Genomic DNA, 17,765 nt, shown 5'->3' on the forward strand with positions numbered 1-17,765 from the left:
TGCGCACAAAAAGTATTCTCATGGCTTCTGAAAATTACGGTTGAACCACTGATGTCACATGGATTCTTGTAACGTTTCTAAACCTTGATCGTGTTAGGACCCTTGGTGTCTATGGCAGGGTCAGAAAGCTCTCAGAATTAATAAAAAATATCTTAATTTGAGTTCTGAAGATGAACAAAGGTCTTTCAGGTTTGGAACAACATGAGGTTGAGTAATTAATGATAGAATTTTTGGGTGAACTATCCCATAATGCAAGTCACTTGCATTTAAGATCGTACAACAATATTGACCTGAAGTCAAAATTGTTTGCATATGCTCTTTTACCCCTCAAATAAGTTCCAGAAAAATCCACAACAAAACACACATATGTATTTTGTTCCAGAATGAATCTGTATTTTGAACTAATAGGTTGAGAGAATGATTCAATGAACCATCCATAAAGTCAGTCACATTCTTTGTTCCTAAAAATAAAGTAATAATGAATACAAAATAAGCTATCTTATGGTTTAAATAAATATAATCCAACTTTGAGCTAAGTGAAATAGCTTATTTAAATACACTTAAATTCCACTTCATATACAGCAGTGCAAAGATGGATTTTGCTGTTTCTGATTTAATTATTGGTAAGTCCTACAATTTGTATGCATATAGTTTGACATAAAACAGTAACAGTTCTTATATTAATATCCTAACATATAGAATATTGTATAATACATCTTGTATAATGTATAGTCACCAAAAAGGCATCTTAAACTGTATGGAACATGATTTTCTTTTTGGTTTAACTAATCACTAAAATATGTAAATTAACAATTTCGATAAACTTTCAGTTTCATTTAAACTTGTGACATCCAACCAGTTGTAATACCAGAATAACTGGTTTGAACATGGTTACCACTCTAATATGAAAACATATAATCTTATAATCATGAATAATTATTGTAGATGTGTGTTCTGTTGAATCAGTGGATTCATTGCTGTTATGATGTTAACCCTTGATGGACAAACACACTTAAGTAAAGCACAGCAGAATCTGGCATACACACAGATGCAGATCGTCCTCTGGGTCTCTGTTATTGTCGCTGCAGTGAGAGGGTGGCACTTCTGTTTATGTAACTCCTCTGAGCTTCACCTCCCCCTCTAAAACACCTCCGAATAGACTATTCCCACAACACAACACAAATACACAACATCACCAAAACTCTTCTTAAAACATACTGTCCACAACAACACACCAAATCAAGCTTTACTTTATTCCAGAATTATCTCCAGAACACAAAATGTGCATTTCCTAAAGGAAACAGAAGTGCCTGCAAGGCAGGAAATGAGCAGCTTTAAAGCTGTTAGGTTTAGGCTTCAGTTCTGAGTAAATTAAATGCTGCATCAGAGCTACTTTGCTGATGTCAACAAGATGTGGGCTTCAGCAGGAGAACTGGAGTGCTATTGTAAACTTTACAAATTACAGACTTTGTTGTGAAATGGAAATGAGAAGCAGCACCACATTCACAATCAAAAGGTAATGGTAATTTATTTCCATGGAATAGAGGCTAAACCCGAAAGTGTAGCTAAAAACTGCTGAAATCATCTGGATTAAGTCAGATTTACTGAAAAGAAAGTGTTTGTGTGCCAGCCACACTGTTTAAAACATACAGACTGAATCCATCTTTTTTTTTCCCCAAGCAATGGATGAGGAGTTCAGTCCCAGCTTAAGGAATTATAGAGGGTTATTTCACTGTGTCAGACTCTTCAGCTGGTGGGTTTGTGTCAGTAGATTTAGGGTCTTCAATGCGTCAATGTGTTTATGACGATGTCAATGAGCTGCGACTCTGAGATAACACTCAGAGAACTTGTGGCTCTGATGAAATCACAGTGATCATGACCTCCATCTGTCTGTATGTGGATGCTGTGACCGAAACCTCCAGCAGAACTATAAAAAGTTTCAGAACAAAGGTTTAAAAATGTAACCTTTAGGGGTACAACAGCTTGTCACTGGGGCAGTACCCTCAAATGGACACCTTTCTACCTTCTTTAACCCTAAAGGACATACACCTTAGAGTAGTAACGTGTCCTAATTTGTGCTCTTACTGTGCTATTATGAACCCTTCAGGGGTAAAGATGGTACAAAGGTCCCCCCTTCAAGGGTACTGCCCCAGTGTCAGACTGTTTTTCCCTTAAAGTTAAAAATGTTGCACTATTTTTTATGAGGGTGTAGATACAAACAGCATAGGTGTAAACTATGGTTTAAATATATTAGATTCAAAAAAGCAACATGAGTCATCACTAATTTTTTTCAACAACTTATTTTTTTCTGTGATACCGACTGTACAAAGTATGAAACTCTCCACAGCATTGCCTCATTGGAAAACATGCCTCTACCTACACGCCCCGTTTTTTGTTTTTTTTTAATTACTAGCTAAAATCAAACTTATCACACAAATGAATAATTGAACATATAGCATAAAAACAACAACCTTAAATGACCAAAACCATCTTTTGCAGAATTGTACTGTAAGTGTAATTATTATTTTTTTTATTTTGACTCAAGTCCCATTCGTTTACATGGAGAGGGCGGGTTTATGACCTGTATGGCAGCCAGCCACCAGGTGGCGATCAAAGTGTCTACAGCTTCGTTTATCAGTGCGTATGAGGCACACCCGTCATAAACCATAAACATTTGTACAAGTCTGGGTGTAAAAGAAGAGCAGAAAAGCACAAAGACGCGAAAAAGTACTCAATTCGGTCCAGTTATTTGAGGGCACATAGCCATACCTCACAGAAATACAAGTGCCTCAAACACCGCATGGCTCTTGAATTCAGTTCCCTTTTGCATCTTAATACAGAAATACACACAAACATGATGCCAAATTGTCTGTTTTGTTTTTTTGTTTTTTTTTTGACGACATTAGAAGAGGATTTCTCTTGCCATATGCTGCAACTCCTAAAACTTCAGCAGGGGGTTGTAGATTTACTTGTGCATATATAAATGTCAAGCAGTTTTTTCAGAAGGCACATTGATCAGTCGTGACTGCAGAATGTCTTTGGACTAAACTGGAGGTCTGGTGAATTTCAGACCACTGATATTTGGCTCGACTCATCACATGTCGTACAACACACTTGGGTTAATGTTTATTCAGCCAGCTGAGATAATGTATTAGTCTGACCTTTAGACTGGAGTTCATGCTACAACCCCTATACATAACAAAACTAGAAATAAAAGCAGTGCAGACACTGTCCTCCTAAAAACCATCAAGACACTTAAAGAGGAGTATGGTTAACCCATGCAATTACACATCTGCATATCATAATGCTTTGTAAGAGTCATCTAAAAAATGAATCAGACACTCATAAAACATCTACTATAATGTTGTATAAAATATTTGCCCTAAATTAATAAATACAAGCAAGCATGACTGGTGCATGCCTACCCTCTGAAGTTATATGAAGTAAGATAATCAGACTTGAGCTTGTTAGAAAAAAGCAAATGCTTTCCAGTTCCGAGTGCAGATACTACATCTGAGTGGTTCATGGATGTGCTTTCAGGGGATGAAACTATATGAAATCTGGCTAAACAGTGGTGGTCCTAGCTTCTTTCAATTGAGAGGCCAAAGCTCCATCTGTATGTGAGCAGTGAGGTGGAGAGAGAATAAAGAGTACTTGTAAAATCACATTGTACTTTTGTCATGTCAATTAGACTGCTCTGCCTCAGTGAGAAGAACGATCACATAACTATGACTTCACAGCTGAAAAAACGAAACGTTCAGGGTAAATGACACACTGGGAAAAGTGCAGTATTCCAGATTACAATAATTAGACTATAGGATTTCTTTGCCTACTTTATCTTCTGATTTATGCAACCAGTGTTGAACAGTAGCTCAGAGGTAGTCAAAACAGCTTAGCTTTTCTTGTAATAGATACAGGTGGGGAATCTTTAGGCATCTCATTATTCTATTTTTTTTCAGGGAGTCTCATTTAGAAATAATTATCAACTTTTCAGTAACTGTATAGTAGTCAAGTTCTTTGCTAAATTATGATGGTTACATAATATCTACATTTTTTATATCAAATTCAAAATGCAATGTTGAAAATTATCCCAAAGCTCTTTATTAAGTTACATTTATAAGTGCATGCAACTAAAATTTACATATAATGTACCCACCCCCTTATCAGTGTTTCTTCAGTTGTAAAGAAATTATGTTTTTTGAGGAAAACATTTTAGGATTTCTCTCCATATAATGGACTTCTATGGTGCCACTGAGTCTGAATTTCCAAAATGCAGTTTAAATGCAGCTTCAAATAGCTCTAAACAATCCCAGTCAAGGAAGAAGGGACTCATCTAGTAAAACGATTGGTTATTTTCTTAAATAATTGACAATTTATATACTTTTTAACCCCAAATGCATGAACTCTGTGCACTCCTGTTCATGACAATTAGGATGTGTTGAAAAATCTTATTTTCTCATCCAACTTCAAAATCGTCCTACATCACCTTTTTTTTTTTGTAAAGAGATTTTTTGTAAAAATCTTCTTTGCATGTTCAATTTGTAAACATTAGGTCGGTACTTCTGCAGCGATGCAAGACGATATTGAAGTTGGAGGAGAAAATGAGATGGGAGTTTTACGACATTGTTGTAATGTATACGCATTTTGGAGCATCAACAATCTGGTGTCTAATCACTTGCATGATATGAGTTTTGCTACACTACTGTCATTTGTAATTTGGCTTATCAAAATAGCTTCCCAGACACAGCATGTTACTAACAGGACTTTATATTGTTGCATTAACTGACTTAAAAACAATAACACCAACAACTGTAAGCAGCAGCAGGGGGTTCAGAGAGACAGCATAATGATAAAAAAGTATAATTTATCATATCATGCATCTTGTTGTTTTAAGCAGCCTATAAAAGAACACTATTTAACCAAGTGCGAGAGAGTGTGTGTGTTTAAAGTGCTCATGTATAAACAGTTCTCACTAATGACTTGAAAGATGCACAACGTCCAGCCCCAGTGGAGTCCAGTAATGAATATATCAATATGTTCAGAGACTCTGGAGAAAAAAAAAAAAAAAACAGAGAATCACTGGGGACTTGACAGATAATTTGTTCCAATTGAATCCACATGTGAAAATCAAAGCCGCATATGAAATGCAGAAACACACTGATCTGATTGTGACGCACAATGCTGTAGATCTGTTTGAAGCTCACCTCAGACAGATGCTTCTATACAAAATCACGACATTAAAAAACAACACATTTACAATCATTTTGGAACAAGGGTTTGCAATGGGAATGAACAGCTGAAGGAGCATAGATGCAAGAGAGATACAGTTCTGTAAAGTTCAAAGTTCAAATGTGTATCCTTGTGGATGGTAAAACATCCTCGAGATGAATTTGTATTGACACAGATCTCATATTTTATTTGCATTTTCTAAACTATAGCAAATAAACTGTGATAATGTGAGCAATTTTCAAGGTGTCTGAATTACATTTTATTTTTTTACTGTAATTAATTTGTGATTAACAAGATGAAATTATTTTGACACAGTTTAACTCTGAGTTCATGTCATATTTTATTACTATTTTCTAAACAATATCAAATAAACTGTGATAATGAGAATGCTGAAGGTGTCTGAATAAATTTAGGTTTTACTGTGTACACACACACACACACACACACACACACACATATATATATATATATATATATATATATATATATATATATATATATATATATATATATATATGGACAGTATTTTAATTAAATGTCTTTGAAATACGCATTTTGTAGTTTGTATTTTGCTGGACAAAAGGAATTTAAAGTAATTGGTAATTAAATACTTTAAGAAACAGTATTTCGAAGTGTTCAAAATACATAATCAAGTATTTCGTTTTATTCTCATATAATATAATGTCTTTCTTCAAAAAAATAAATAAATAATAATATTACATTATAATTTATAAATGTATTTATCTGACACACCGAGCTTCTTATTTACATTTTCTTGCATTTGTACATCACACATTAGTATTTAGGGGAAAGCTCTCGGATTTCATCAAAAAGATTTTCATTTGTGTTCGGAAGAGAACCAAAGGTCTTACAGGTGCTAAACAACACAAGGGTGAGTTATTAATGACTAATGATTAATGAATTTCCATTTTTGGGTGAATCTATACCAAAATATAGAAATATAGATATAGTGCCATTTTTTGATCTACATAACAACCACATAAAGCAATGTGTTAAAAACCACTCTGAAGCCAAACCCTACCAATGGATTTTATTCTGTATTTTGCACAGTAAAAAATACAAAATAAATATAGAAAAGTTGGTAGGACAAAAGTCTGAGGTGACAGTTCCACATGTGGTCATGGCCAAGTGAGTTCATTGAAGAAAATAAAAGGAAAGTTATTACGCCTACCAAGTTCCTACGTAAGACCAAGTGTATACTCATAAATTCAACACAATGGAATAAAAACACTCATCAGCCACCCACACCACCCTAGCATAGCCGGCAGGTTCTTACACATGCAACTCACATTTTTGTGGCACAGAAATAGCGCACTGCAGCTTTAAATGAGTGGAGATGGTTTATCCGCATGTCTTGAGGGTTCGAGCATCAGTTAAAGAAGGATGAAGCGCAAGGGGAACAGAGAAAAGAGATGTGAAAGCCCATGATGACAGGGCTGGATGGATTCAGCTTTAGGGTCATGATGGAGCACATGCTCCCACCAGGAGTTGAACTTCAGCAGCTCTGACCCTCGGACTCCTACCCAAACACAAACACAAAGAGAGTCTCCAACCCCTCCAAGAAACCAAAGAGTATAGAAGACCAAGAGGTGACCAAGATGTTTTTTGGGTAACAGCCACTAGGTGTCCCTTCAGTAGTTCAGCCGCCATTTTGGAGTGAAATTTCAACTGGACAACAGCACAGACACACAGAAATAGACAGAATAACAATGAAAAATATAAGAATGCAATGTTGGGCAATCCACTGCAAAACCTCAGTGTGAGTTTAAAAGTCTTGACTTTCATTGTTTTCCCAAAAAACGCTGACAGGTAATTAGTCACAAAAGTGTGAAAATATAGTGTATTTTGAAGTGGGACGTAGCGTTGTCTTATGCACCTGTAAACTTGAACTTTTTTTTTAGTCTGGTAGTAAATGCAAATTATTTATATGGATATGTCACTAATGAGCTTACTGTATGCATCTTTACACAATTACAATTTCTTACTATATTGCTATTCACTATTACTCCACTAGGTCTGAAATATATATTGTATGTTTAAAACCCCTGGAACACACTACAAACATGATGATCAAGATTAGAACATGATGCATTGCTATGTATCTGTCATAATTAAATAATTAAACAGTTTTGGAGAAAGTGTCTGTATGTGATTTTTTTTTTTTTTTTTTTTTTTTTAGTCTTTCTTTAACGGAAATTAATATAAGACACTTCTACTGTTTACTGTCAAGCTGTTATATATTCCTGTTTTATATTTATACTCCAACACTGCTCATTTTTTTGTCATTTAATAAGCTGGTTTTAATTCAGTGTTTATAATGCTAACACTTGAACTTAAAATATTTTCAACCGAAACTGACATGGTTTCTAGGGAGCAAAAGGTTTTGTGAAAAAAGGGAAGGGTTTAAAATAAAGTCTGTAAAATAAACAGTTTAAAGGATTTGATGATCACTAGTCTATTTAGCTTCTATTTATGGTAAATATATGATGTTGACCTACATCAATGATTAAGTAATCTTGTGACATCCATTTATTTTAATCTATTTTAAGCAGGCGTAAGTATTTTTCGGTAATTTTTCAGTGTATGGAAAAGAGCAACATGCACGGTCTGCATAATTTCTCCTTTTGTGTTCCAAAGAAAAAAAAGAAAAGTCACATAACTTTTGGAATGACATAAGGATGAATAAATGTACTATTGATTAAAGGTAAAGGCACTCCTTGCTTAAATGGCACAAGTCAAACAGAAAGGGTTGTGTTATTAGTATTGCAGCTGTCATGATGAGCATACTTCCTGAACTCATTCATGCCTGTACTTTCAATCTTGCCTGCAATTTGGACCCATTAAAACAACCAGAACAAGCATGTTAACCTCTCATAAGCATCTTCCTGGTGTGGTTTAGATGCTAATGAGAGGCTAATCTAGTGAAGAGTTAAAAGAAAACACACATAGCTGGCTTTGTGTGGGTTTTTCTGGATGTCTGAGTAAGCAGCACTCAGGGGACATGAAGGGGCCAACAGGTCATATTTGACCACTACTGGCCCCCGGTGCTCATCTACTCAAACCACAAGCAGCTGTCCTCACAGCACACACACACAGACACACATATATATCCCCACAGCAAGAGGAGGTGAGAGAAGAGAAGAGAAGACAGTTTTGTTCAGCATTACACTGAATTCTTAGTGAACACAACAGCTTTAAAACAAGCACACCTAAACACAGCTTTTTAACAAAGAACATCCCGACTGCAGTGTGAGCATGTGTGAGCATGTGTGTGTGTGTGTGTGTGTGTGTGTGTGCTCTTGTTTTTGTGACATATCAGGACACAACTCTGTATAATGACATGGGTATGACACAGGTATTACAAGGAGAGGGTGACTTATGAGGACATAACCCATGTCCCCATTTTTCAAAACCCTTATAAATCATACAGAAGGAGTTTTTTTGAGAAAGTAAAAATGCACAATGTTTCCTGTGAGGGTTAGGTTTAGGGGTAGGGTTGGTGTAACGCCATAGATTATACAGTTTGTACAGTATATAAACCATTACGCCTATGGGATGTCCCCAGTTTTCAGAAAAACAAACATGCGTGAGTGTGTGCGTGCGTGCATGTGTGTGTTTAAGAAAGAGAAATACAAGCATTTACTCACATCTGTGTCAGGGCCCTTGTCGGCCCCTGGACAGGAGAATGAAACAAACTCATGGCATCTTTTGTGGACCACAAAACAGCACACTGTGGATGAGGAGAAAGGGGAAATTAGACGAAAAAGCATTAACACATTTGTTTCATATGCAAATCGATATCAAACCAATAAATACACCACAACGTAGTTTGTGTGTGCTATTGTCCCATCAAATTCACCCTTATCAAAAGTCACACCTGTCACAGGTCTGTCACAAAACCATAGCAATTTTGTGATTTTAGATAGCAGTTTCATTATTTATTAATTAACAGAGACCTTTATTTAAATAATAATAGATATACTGAATACAATAAACCAAAGCATTCAACAATTTCTGAATTAAGTCAAGATCTCTTTATATTCCCAAGTTTTCATTCAGTTAAACAGTGAGTAATAAAAAAAATTATGTAATTCAAACCACAGCTGACTTGTCTGGTCACACAGACTGGTTGACAAAAGCAAAGTTTGAGGTGGCTCTGACCTTTTAAAACACACACACACACACACACACACACACACATATATATATATATATATATATATATATATATATGATATGATATGATATGATATATAAAAATTGATTGCGTGAATGCACGGTAAGTCGCTTTGGATAAAAGTGTCTGCTAAATGCATACATTTAATTTAATTTTAATTTATATATATTTAAGAAAAAATGTATAAATAAACAAACTAATCAACCCTAATCTGCTAGTCTGGCTGTTTGACAACTAGCTAATCGAATATACTATATATGTACATACAATAATTAATTATAGTATATGGTAATATGTATCACAACCCAGAGGACAAGCAGTTTGAAGAATGAATGGATGGTTTTATGTAAAATCTATTCTGATAGATCAGCTCACTCTCCTTATCAGCAATTCATAAACGCATTTTAAAAACGTCCTTTACAGTTTAATAATTGATTTACAGCCAGATTCATTCTGAATCTCTTTCAGATGAAACATTGCTCTGAGAGTCCTCAAGGAGACACAAATGCTGCTTTGTATTTATAGAACTGCTTCCATGAGCAAACGCTTTCCAAAATCAAACAATTTCCCCATCAATCTGTGCGCTGTAGCCTACTGTAGCTTTGTGGAAATCCATTCCAAGGTTTCTGTACCTGAGCCATATTTAATCAATAGTGGTTTTGTTTCAGAGCTAGCTTACAATGCTGCGCATCAGAGAAAAAGCAATCATATGTCACGACTGAATTCAATCATATTATCATAGATAGCTCACTATTAAAACAAAGGAAACAAGACATTTGGTAACACTGCAGTATAGGGACCAACTCTCATTAACTTTTGCATATTATCATGCCTATTATTAACATATTGGCTGTTTATTAGTACATTCTATTAGTAAAACATCAAAGTTAAGGATTTTATAATAGCAAAAATCGGATCTTAAAATAAAGTGTGACCAGACATTCACTGACAATGGCAGAGTTTAAGGTGGATTTGATGCAGCATTACATTCATAGTGCCACTGATACTAGGAGAATTGAGAACAGGTTCTTATTCACAATCTGTGTTGTTTTCGAAAATAGTGGAACTGATGGATTTTAATGGGTACAGTGAAGAAAACTGTTTTTCAACGTGTTTATTCCTATGCTTCAAGCTACAGCCCAGTCAGAAAAAGTCTTCTTAGCATGTTCTTTCAAAGACTGTTGTATATAACAATGTATAGTTTAAGACACAATCCCTAGTATATTCATAGCAAATAGTGTACATAGATCTTTAAAATAATGCAATATTGTAAGAAATAGAATAAATCAATGAATGTTAATGCCTGCCCTGATTAAACCTTGTTGAATTATATCTTTCGCCTAAAATAAACAGTGAAGTGGAAATATAAATATTGCTAGAGTAAAAGGCTTCACAGGTTGCTGGAAGGTTCTCTTGTGCTGATCTGTTGTATTGCACACAGCTGAGAGTGGAGATTTGTTTAAATGTCAAGGCATCAGCTACATTATCGGCACAAATGCCTCTCACAAACAGAGGAGAGCTGGGAATGACTCCAATCCATACAAGCCCCTGTCAACAGCTCCATACAAACACCACCCTTCAATTTAGATTGTTCTCCAGTCATTTAGATTTATAGTGTTGACTGTGGCGTCTCATTCAGTTACTTCTTCCTGACAGATTGAGTGTTAGCGATGACAATGATGAGACATATATTAATGAATTAAGTTATCAGACAATATGAAAACATGTCACATACTGACTATGATTAACTATTGAGACAAATGTGTTAAAGTGTGTAAGGTCCACCCATTTAAATACCCGCCCTCTTTAGTTACTGCTGCTATGTCCGACAAGCCATGCCACTCTCTCATTACACACCATGTTCTCACATAGTAAAAAATACATTGCGGAGCAAAGATGATACTGACAACACTCCCTCAGACAAGACAAAGCAGGTTAGTTTTGGTATGAAACAGTCTCAGCTTTCAAATTGTGTAATTTCTTTAAAAAATTCAAATAATAAATAAAATGTTTTGGCTCTTTAATGTGCTGCGCCAGATCACTGTATTGCCTCAGTTAAAGTGGCACGTGAACAACAAAGATTTGTTGTTAAGATGTTTACTTAAATCCCAATAGAAACATGAATGAACATCAGAAGGGAGTTTTCATTTCAACCGTGGAAAGACGTCAATACACATGATTTTTAAATTTCAAGTCCACTTAAATTGTTAATTAAGCTCAAAGGGTCAGTTGGACCCATTAAGGAAATCCAACGGTGGCTGATGGTTTTCCTGCATGTCCAGTCTTTTTGGTGTGCAAAGTAATTTAATTTAAATTGAATACTAAACTGGACTCCAATTTGATAAAACCTGCATTAAATTTAGATTGAAATGCAACTTGGTTGTTTGTCCATTTCTAATTATTCTTCTTCTGACATTTCATTATTCTAGTTAACTTTCTATTTCACTCATTCATTAGGAATCTGTGTGTCGCTCAGATTGTCTCGCATTGGCCATTTACACGGACCTCATGGTCACAAACTCACCAGTCATTAGCCAGTAAATAAATGAAGATAAATGAAGATTTTGCAGAGAAAAACATGGAATACACACACACAGGCACACATAAAAACTTAGTTCTGTATGATTCATAAGCTGTTTTCCTCATGGGGGCCAAATTACTATCCTACACTAGTAGGGAAAACACTGTTTTGGCCAGTAACATAAGCCAAAATTTAGTTAGCTACTTCACTGTCTGTTGTCTGGATAGAATCAGTTTTGGATTAAACTGTCTGTTGCTTGCAGCACTGAATACGCATTTAATTGAAATTCTCATACTGACAGCATGAAAAAGGGTGGCTGGAACAATGAAGCTTTCTTCAAGTCCTGTGTTCAGTTTAGGACAAAAGAAAGAATGTTAGACAACTAGATAATGTTTCTTCCAACCTTCTGTTACAGAGGAGGCGCCCCTGAATATTATCGATCTGTTCTACGATTCTAAGAAGAACGTTAATCTGAGAAGAATGTTGGTGTCTCCCTCCCCTCCCTCCAGAACGTTTACGTAACCCGTCTCACCCGTAAATCCCTTTGCATCGCAGGTGATCCCACACACTCGTCACACTGCTTCTTCATTATGCTGCCATCAGGGAGAAGACTGCGGAGTCTCCAGGCCAGGACCAGCAGACTGAAGGACAGCTTCATTCATCAGGCTGTCAGGAAGCTGAACTTCCTCCCTCCCCTCTTTTTTCCCATGCACCACTGAACTCTGAACCTCAGCACCCCACCTCCCCACCACCAGCTCCCAATACACACTGGGACCTGCACCAGACACTTTGTGCAGCATTGGTCTGCTTACTCGCTCCGTAAGCATTTAACTGACCTCATTCAACTACCTCTTGTGTCAGTTTAAATAAAGAACTGCTCTCTGAGATTTTTTACACTTTAATCAGACTGAATAAGCTCTTTGCACTAAAATCATTATATCTGCACTGTTTGTTTACTTCACTGGTTTGCACTCTATTTTCCATGTGCCTTGTGCGGCTTTACTTATCTTTCTTTTTACATGATCTATTTGTATAGTTGTACTTCATATTTTATCTGTATTTAATGTTTTACTGTTAGTGTTATCTGTATGCACCAAGGGTCTGAGATAAACGCAATTTAAATTCTCTGTATGTATGTACTGGACACGTGGAAGAACTGACAATAAAGCAGAATTGGCTTGACTTAACTATTTCCTTAGTGTTGTAACACCTTCCTGTCAGAAGCATGCCTATGATGCCAAAAAATAACATGCAATAAACCAATCAGAGTCTCATCTCTGATCCCATTTAAAAGGCAGTTGCACTCTGGCTTTGCTATTTACATGCCAGAAAGTAATTTGTAATTTTTAAAAATGTTTGTGTGTTGTTGCATGTCCCTGTGTGTGTAATAAGCAAAGTGTCTACATGTTGTGCACCAGTCTATAGGCACATATCATGTCAAATGAGTTCTTGCTTTTTCTCATCTTCTATTTTGGCAGAAACTTTCAGGAAGATCTCAGTGCTTCTTTTTGTTGACAACAGTAGATTTATAAATTAATCTTATTACGAATTTGGGAAGATGCACGTTCTACACTTTATTTAATTGTTTAAGGGCATAAGGGCACCACCCCTTCCTCTTCAAAGACATGCAATGCAGTGCTAAACAGTCTCTCGCTGTCAGTGCTTGTAATTATTTTTGCATCTTTCTAGGACAGTTTAAATTATTCCATATTGCTGAAATGTTTGATGCATAAGTGCACACCTCTGTTTGATTGCTTCACGTCACTGTTCGGTATAATTTATTCTGTATTTTGGTTTATTTCGGTTGCCGAAAATTTGGTGCATCCCTATCCTACAGCATAACCAAAAGCCACTAATATTGTCGACAACAGTGACGGAGACAACATTGATTGATTGAATGGCAAATGTGTGTTTATTTGAGATGGCACATCTCATTTAGTTTGCATACTGCTGTGTGTTTCTCTAATTTCCCCATGAGTTCATTACCACTGTCAACTTGCATCCTCCAAACACAGCCACCCACTCAGCTTCCTCTTCCTGACAATCCACTGACACTGTCCACACACAGGAAGACAATCACTGAGACATCTTTAGCAAGTCTCAGGGTTGGGTCTTATTTTAGAAGCACTGTGATTATCTTGTCTGACATTGTAATATGATAAATGAAATATGGAAGGGTTTTAACACTGGAGATGCTGTTGCAATTCCGACAACTGCTCCATTTATGCTACCATTTATCCATCAGCATCATGTAAGCTTAACATTTCCTGCTGGAAACCATCAGTAGGTCAGTGCATCCTTGTCCTCAAGATGGCATTTGAATGAAACTATGTAATTCAAATGCCATCTTGAGGACAATGATGCAAATATAAGTAGGAGACCAGTGAGTTAGCTGTCAAGACCACATGGGGAATTCATTATTCTTGCATTCCAGATGTCCCAGCTTCTGAAATGTGGAGCTCAGCAGATATGCGCAGGTGTGAATCAGTCCTCTTCACAGCATGCATGCAGCTGCATTTGTGTTACTAAGGGATGGAGATGTCAAACAGCTGCATTATAATCCCTCTTATAAGAACACACAAGGACAATCTATATCTGTGTGGGTGGACATTATGCAGAGACGTGAAGCTGTGGAACCTCAGAAGCTGAAGCTACTTGAGTATAATTCAAATGTGTTATCCATTACTTCGTGCAATTCTGGAGCCAGCTGCTTGGTTAATCATTAAAAGACTGCAATCTCGATTCAATCACTCATGTTATCTTATTTTTAAATGACAGTGATTAACATGTGTCTATTAAATCATTCTGTGATAAGAAGCCACATCAGATCAGAAAAGGTTATTTAAAACATTTGAGTGATGTTAGAAAGTAAAAACATGTTATAATTTTCTTTTTTTGTTGGACAGCAGGTTTAGAAATGTGTCTCATTGCAAGTAATAGGAAAGTTGAGCTTTAGGCAATTTTAATTTAAGCGCTTTTAATGTAGCTAGCTAACGTTAGGCTACCTGCTACACCAGAGCAAGTTAATGATGCATTCACATGCTTTTCAGATGGCCTCTTTTCCCGAGTTGTGTTTTTAAGTCAGAATGTGAAAAAAAAAAAAATTCAGAAGGGAAATTATTTTATTTTCGATTATTCTGACATACCATAAATGTAGTATAATTTAACTAAGGATCATGTGCAGTGAAGATGCTTATTATGTCCAATTCGGAGCACCAGAGAGCAAACATTTCAAAAACAGCTCAGGCATTGAAGTGACATCGAAATTAACATTCTGATTTGGTCCGGTACATACTGGTTAATACAGGTATCAGTGCCATATTGGCACTGGGTTTCGGTACCAAGCCCTATGTTTAAGTATAAAACAGATTCACAAACAGTCTTTTCAGCCACACAGTATCATTTCTGTCTTACAATCATTTATTTTATCAGAGAAGTACTGGGATAAAAGTTTATAGTTCGGATATAAACACTGAAGTCTAAGGTAGCAATACAAATCACCCTGTGACAGTAACTGACAATTCAAATAACACTTGTATTGATTAAATTTTTTTGCTAATAGGTGACAAGAATTGACTGTTAAAATGTTTTTGTCACTGAATCAATCATTCAAGAGATTTGTTCAAAACCGTGTATTCATCCAGTAATTAAACAAGTAACGTAGTTATGAGTGAGTCATTGAATCATTCTAGGGCTGGACAATATATTGAATGATATGATCATGCATCAGTCACGTAAGTAAAGTCGGATCCGTGATTAGCAGTAAATCCGCATCACCTGCTTTCCAACGGAGTGCCAGTTTATACACAGAGCCTTAGTTCTCTGACAAGCTACACTATATAGAGGTCATTATTGAAGATGAGTAACCATCAATAATGAACCCGATATAGAACTGGCTTTACTGATTGGATGTGCATGATCATATCTTTCGATATATCGTCTAGGGAAGTCACGTCATCGGAAATCGTGTCCGATCACATGGTTTCAGACTCGCTCGGAATCAGACGTTACCTCCCGATCAGGACTCGGATATATATATTCTCATATTTGTGTAACGCATCTTTAGTCTTACACATCTTAATAGATGGTCTTCATCCCTCCTGGGGTGGCGCCACTCTTCTCTCTAGAAATATGGCAAATAGTCTTAGTGTTTATACTTGACTAACTGGGGCCCAGGTCAGGAAGCAGACAGACTGGCTAAACTGACCGTCTGCTAGCTGCCTCCCGTCACAGAGGTCAGTTAATTCTCAGCACATAGAGACTCTTTCACCTAGATATCACACTATAGAGACTGTGTCTGTTCCCCGTACTAGAAAATACAAAAAACGTCCAAACCAAGTTAAGGCTAAGAATTTAATTGAGGTTCAACAAATAAAAAACAAATGCAATATGGATAAACAAATGATAAAGCTTGGCTTATTGAATATCAGATCCATTTCTACGAAAACACTTTTTGTAAATAATACGATAACTAATCATAATACAGATGAGCTCTGTTTGACAGAAACTTGGCTAAAACCTGATGATTACATTATTTTAAATGAGTCCACCCCCCAAGATTACTGTTCTAAACATGAGACGCGTCTAAAAGGCAAAGGGGGAGGAGTTGCTTCAATTTATAACAACGTTTTCAGAATTTCTCAGAGGGCAGGCTTCAAGTATAACTCATTTGAAGTAATGGTGCTTCATATAACATTATCCAGAGAAACCAATGTTAATGATAAATCCCCTGTTATGTTTGTACTGGCTACTGTATACAGGCCACCAGGGCACCATACAGACTTTATTAAAGAGTTTGGTGATTTTACATCCGAGTTAGTTCTGGCTGCAGATAAAGTTTTAATAGTTGGTGATTTTAATATCCATGTCGATAATAAAAAAAGATGCATTTATATTATATTATATATTGGGATCAGCATTTATAGACATTCTGAACTCTATTGGTGTTAGACAAAATGTTTCAGGACCTACTCATTGTCAAAATCATACTTTAGATTTAATACTGTCACATGGAATTGATGTTGATAGCGTTGAAATTATTCAGCCAAGTGATGATATCTCAGATCATTATTTAGTTGTGTGCAAACTTCATATAGCCAAAATTGTAAATTCTACTTCTTGTTACAAGTATTGAATAACCATCACTTCTACCACAAAAGACTGCATTTTAAGTTATCTTCCTGATGTATCCAAATTCCTTAGCATATCCAAAACCTCAGAACAACTTGATGATGTAACAGAAACTATGGACTCTCTCTTTTCTAGCACTTTAAATACAGTTGCTCCTTTACGCTTAAGGAAGGTTAAGGAAAACAGTTTGACAACATGGTATAATGAGCATACTCGCATCCTAAAGAGAGCAGCCCGAAAAATGGAGCGCAGCTGGAGGAAAACAAAACTAAAGGTATTTCGTATTGCTTGGCGGGAAAGTAGCATATCCTATAGAAAAGCATTAAAAACTGCTAGATATGATTACTTTTCTTTTCTTTTAGAAGAAAACAAACATAACCCCAGGTATTTATTCAATACAGTGGCTAATTTTACGAAAAATAAAGCCTCAACAAGTGTTGACATTTCCCAACACCACAACAATAATGACTTTATGAACTACTTTACTTCTAAAATCGATACTATTAGAGATAAAATTGCAACCATTCAGTCGTCAGCTACAGTATCACATCAGACAGTGCACTATAGACCCCCTGAGGAACAGTTCAACTCATTCTCTACTATAGGAGAGGAAGAATTGTATAAACTTGTTAAATCATCTAAACCAACAACATGTATGTTAGACCCTATACCATCTAAGCTCCTAAA

At 36.1% G+C, this 17,765-nt stretch overlaps 1 protein-coding gene across 2 annotated transcripts in view; it reads right to left on the reverse strand.

The window, feature by feature from the left end:
• LOC113047101 (protein kinase C alpha type-like) overlaps window positions 1–17,765 on the reverse strand; it is a 195,435-nt gene that overhangs the window by 97,513 nt on the left and 80,157 nt on the right. For both annotated transcript variants that reach the window (XM_026208361.1, XM_026208362.1), the window contains exon 3: window positions 8,898–8,980. In XM_026208361.1, coding sequence (XP_026064146.1) covers window positions 8,898–8,980 — 83 coding nt within the window. The remainder of the gene's footprint in view (window positions 1–8,897; window positions 8,981–17,765) is intronic.

Source organism: Carassius auratus, chromosome 28, assembly GCF_003368295.1.
Source record: "Carassius auratus strain Wakin chromosome 28, ASM336829v1, whole genome shotgun sequence".
In the NCBI taxonomy this organism is placed as follows: domain Eukaryota; kingdom Metazoa; phylum Chordata; class Actinopteri; order Cypriniformes; family Cyprinidae; genus Carassius; species Carassius auratus.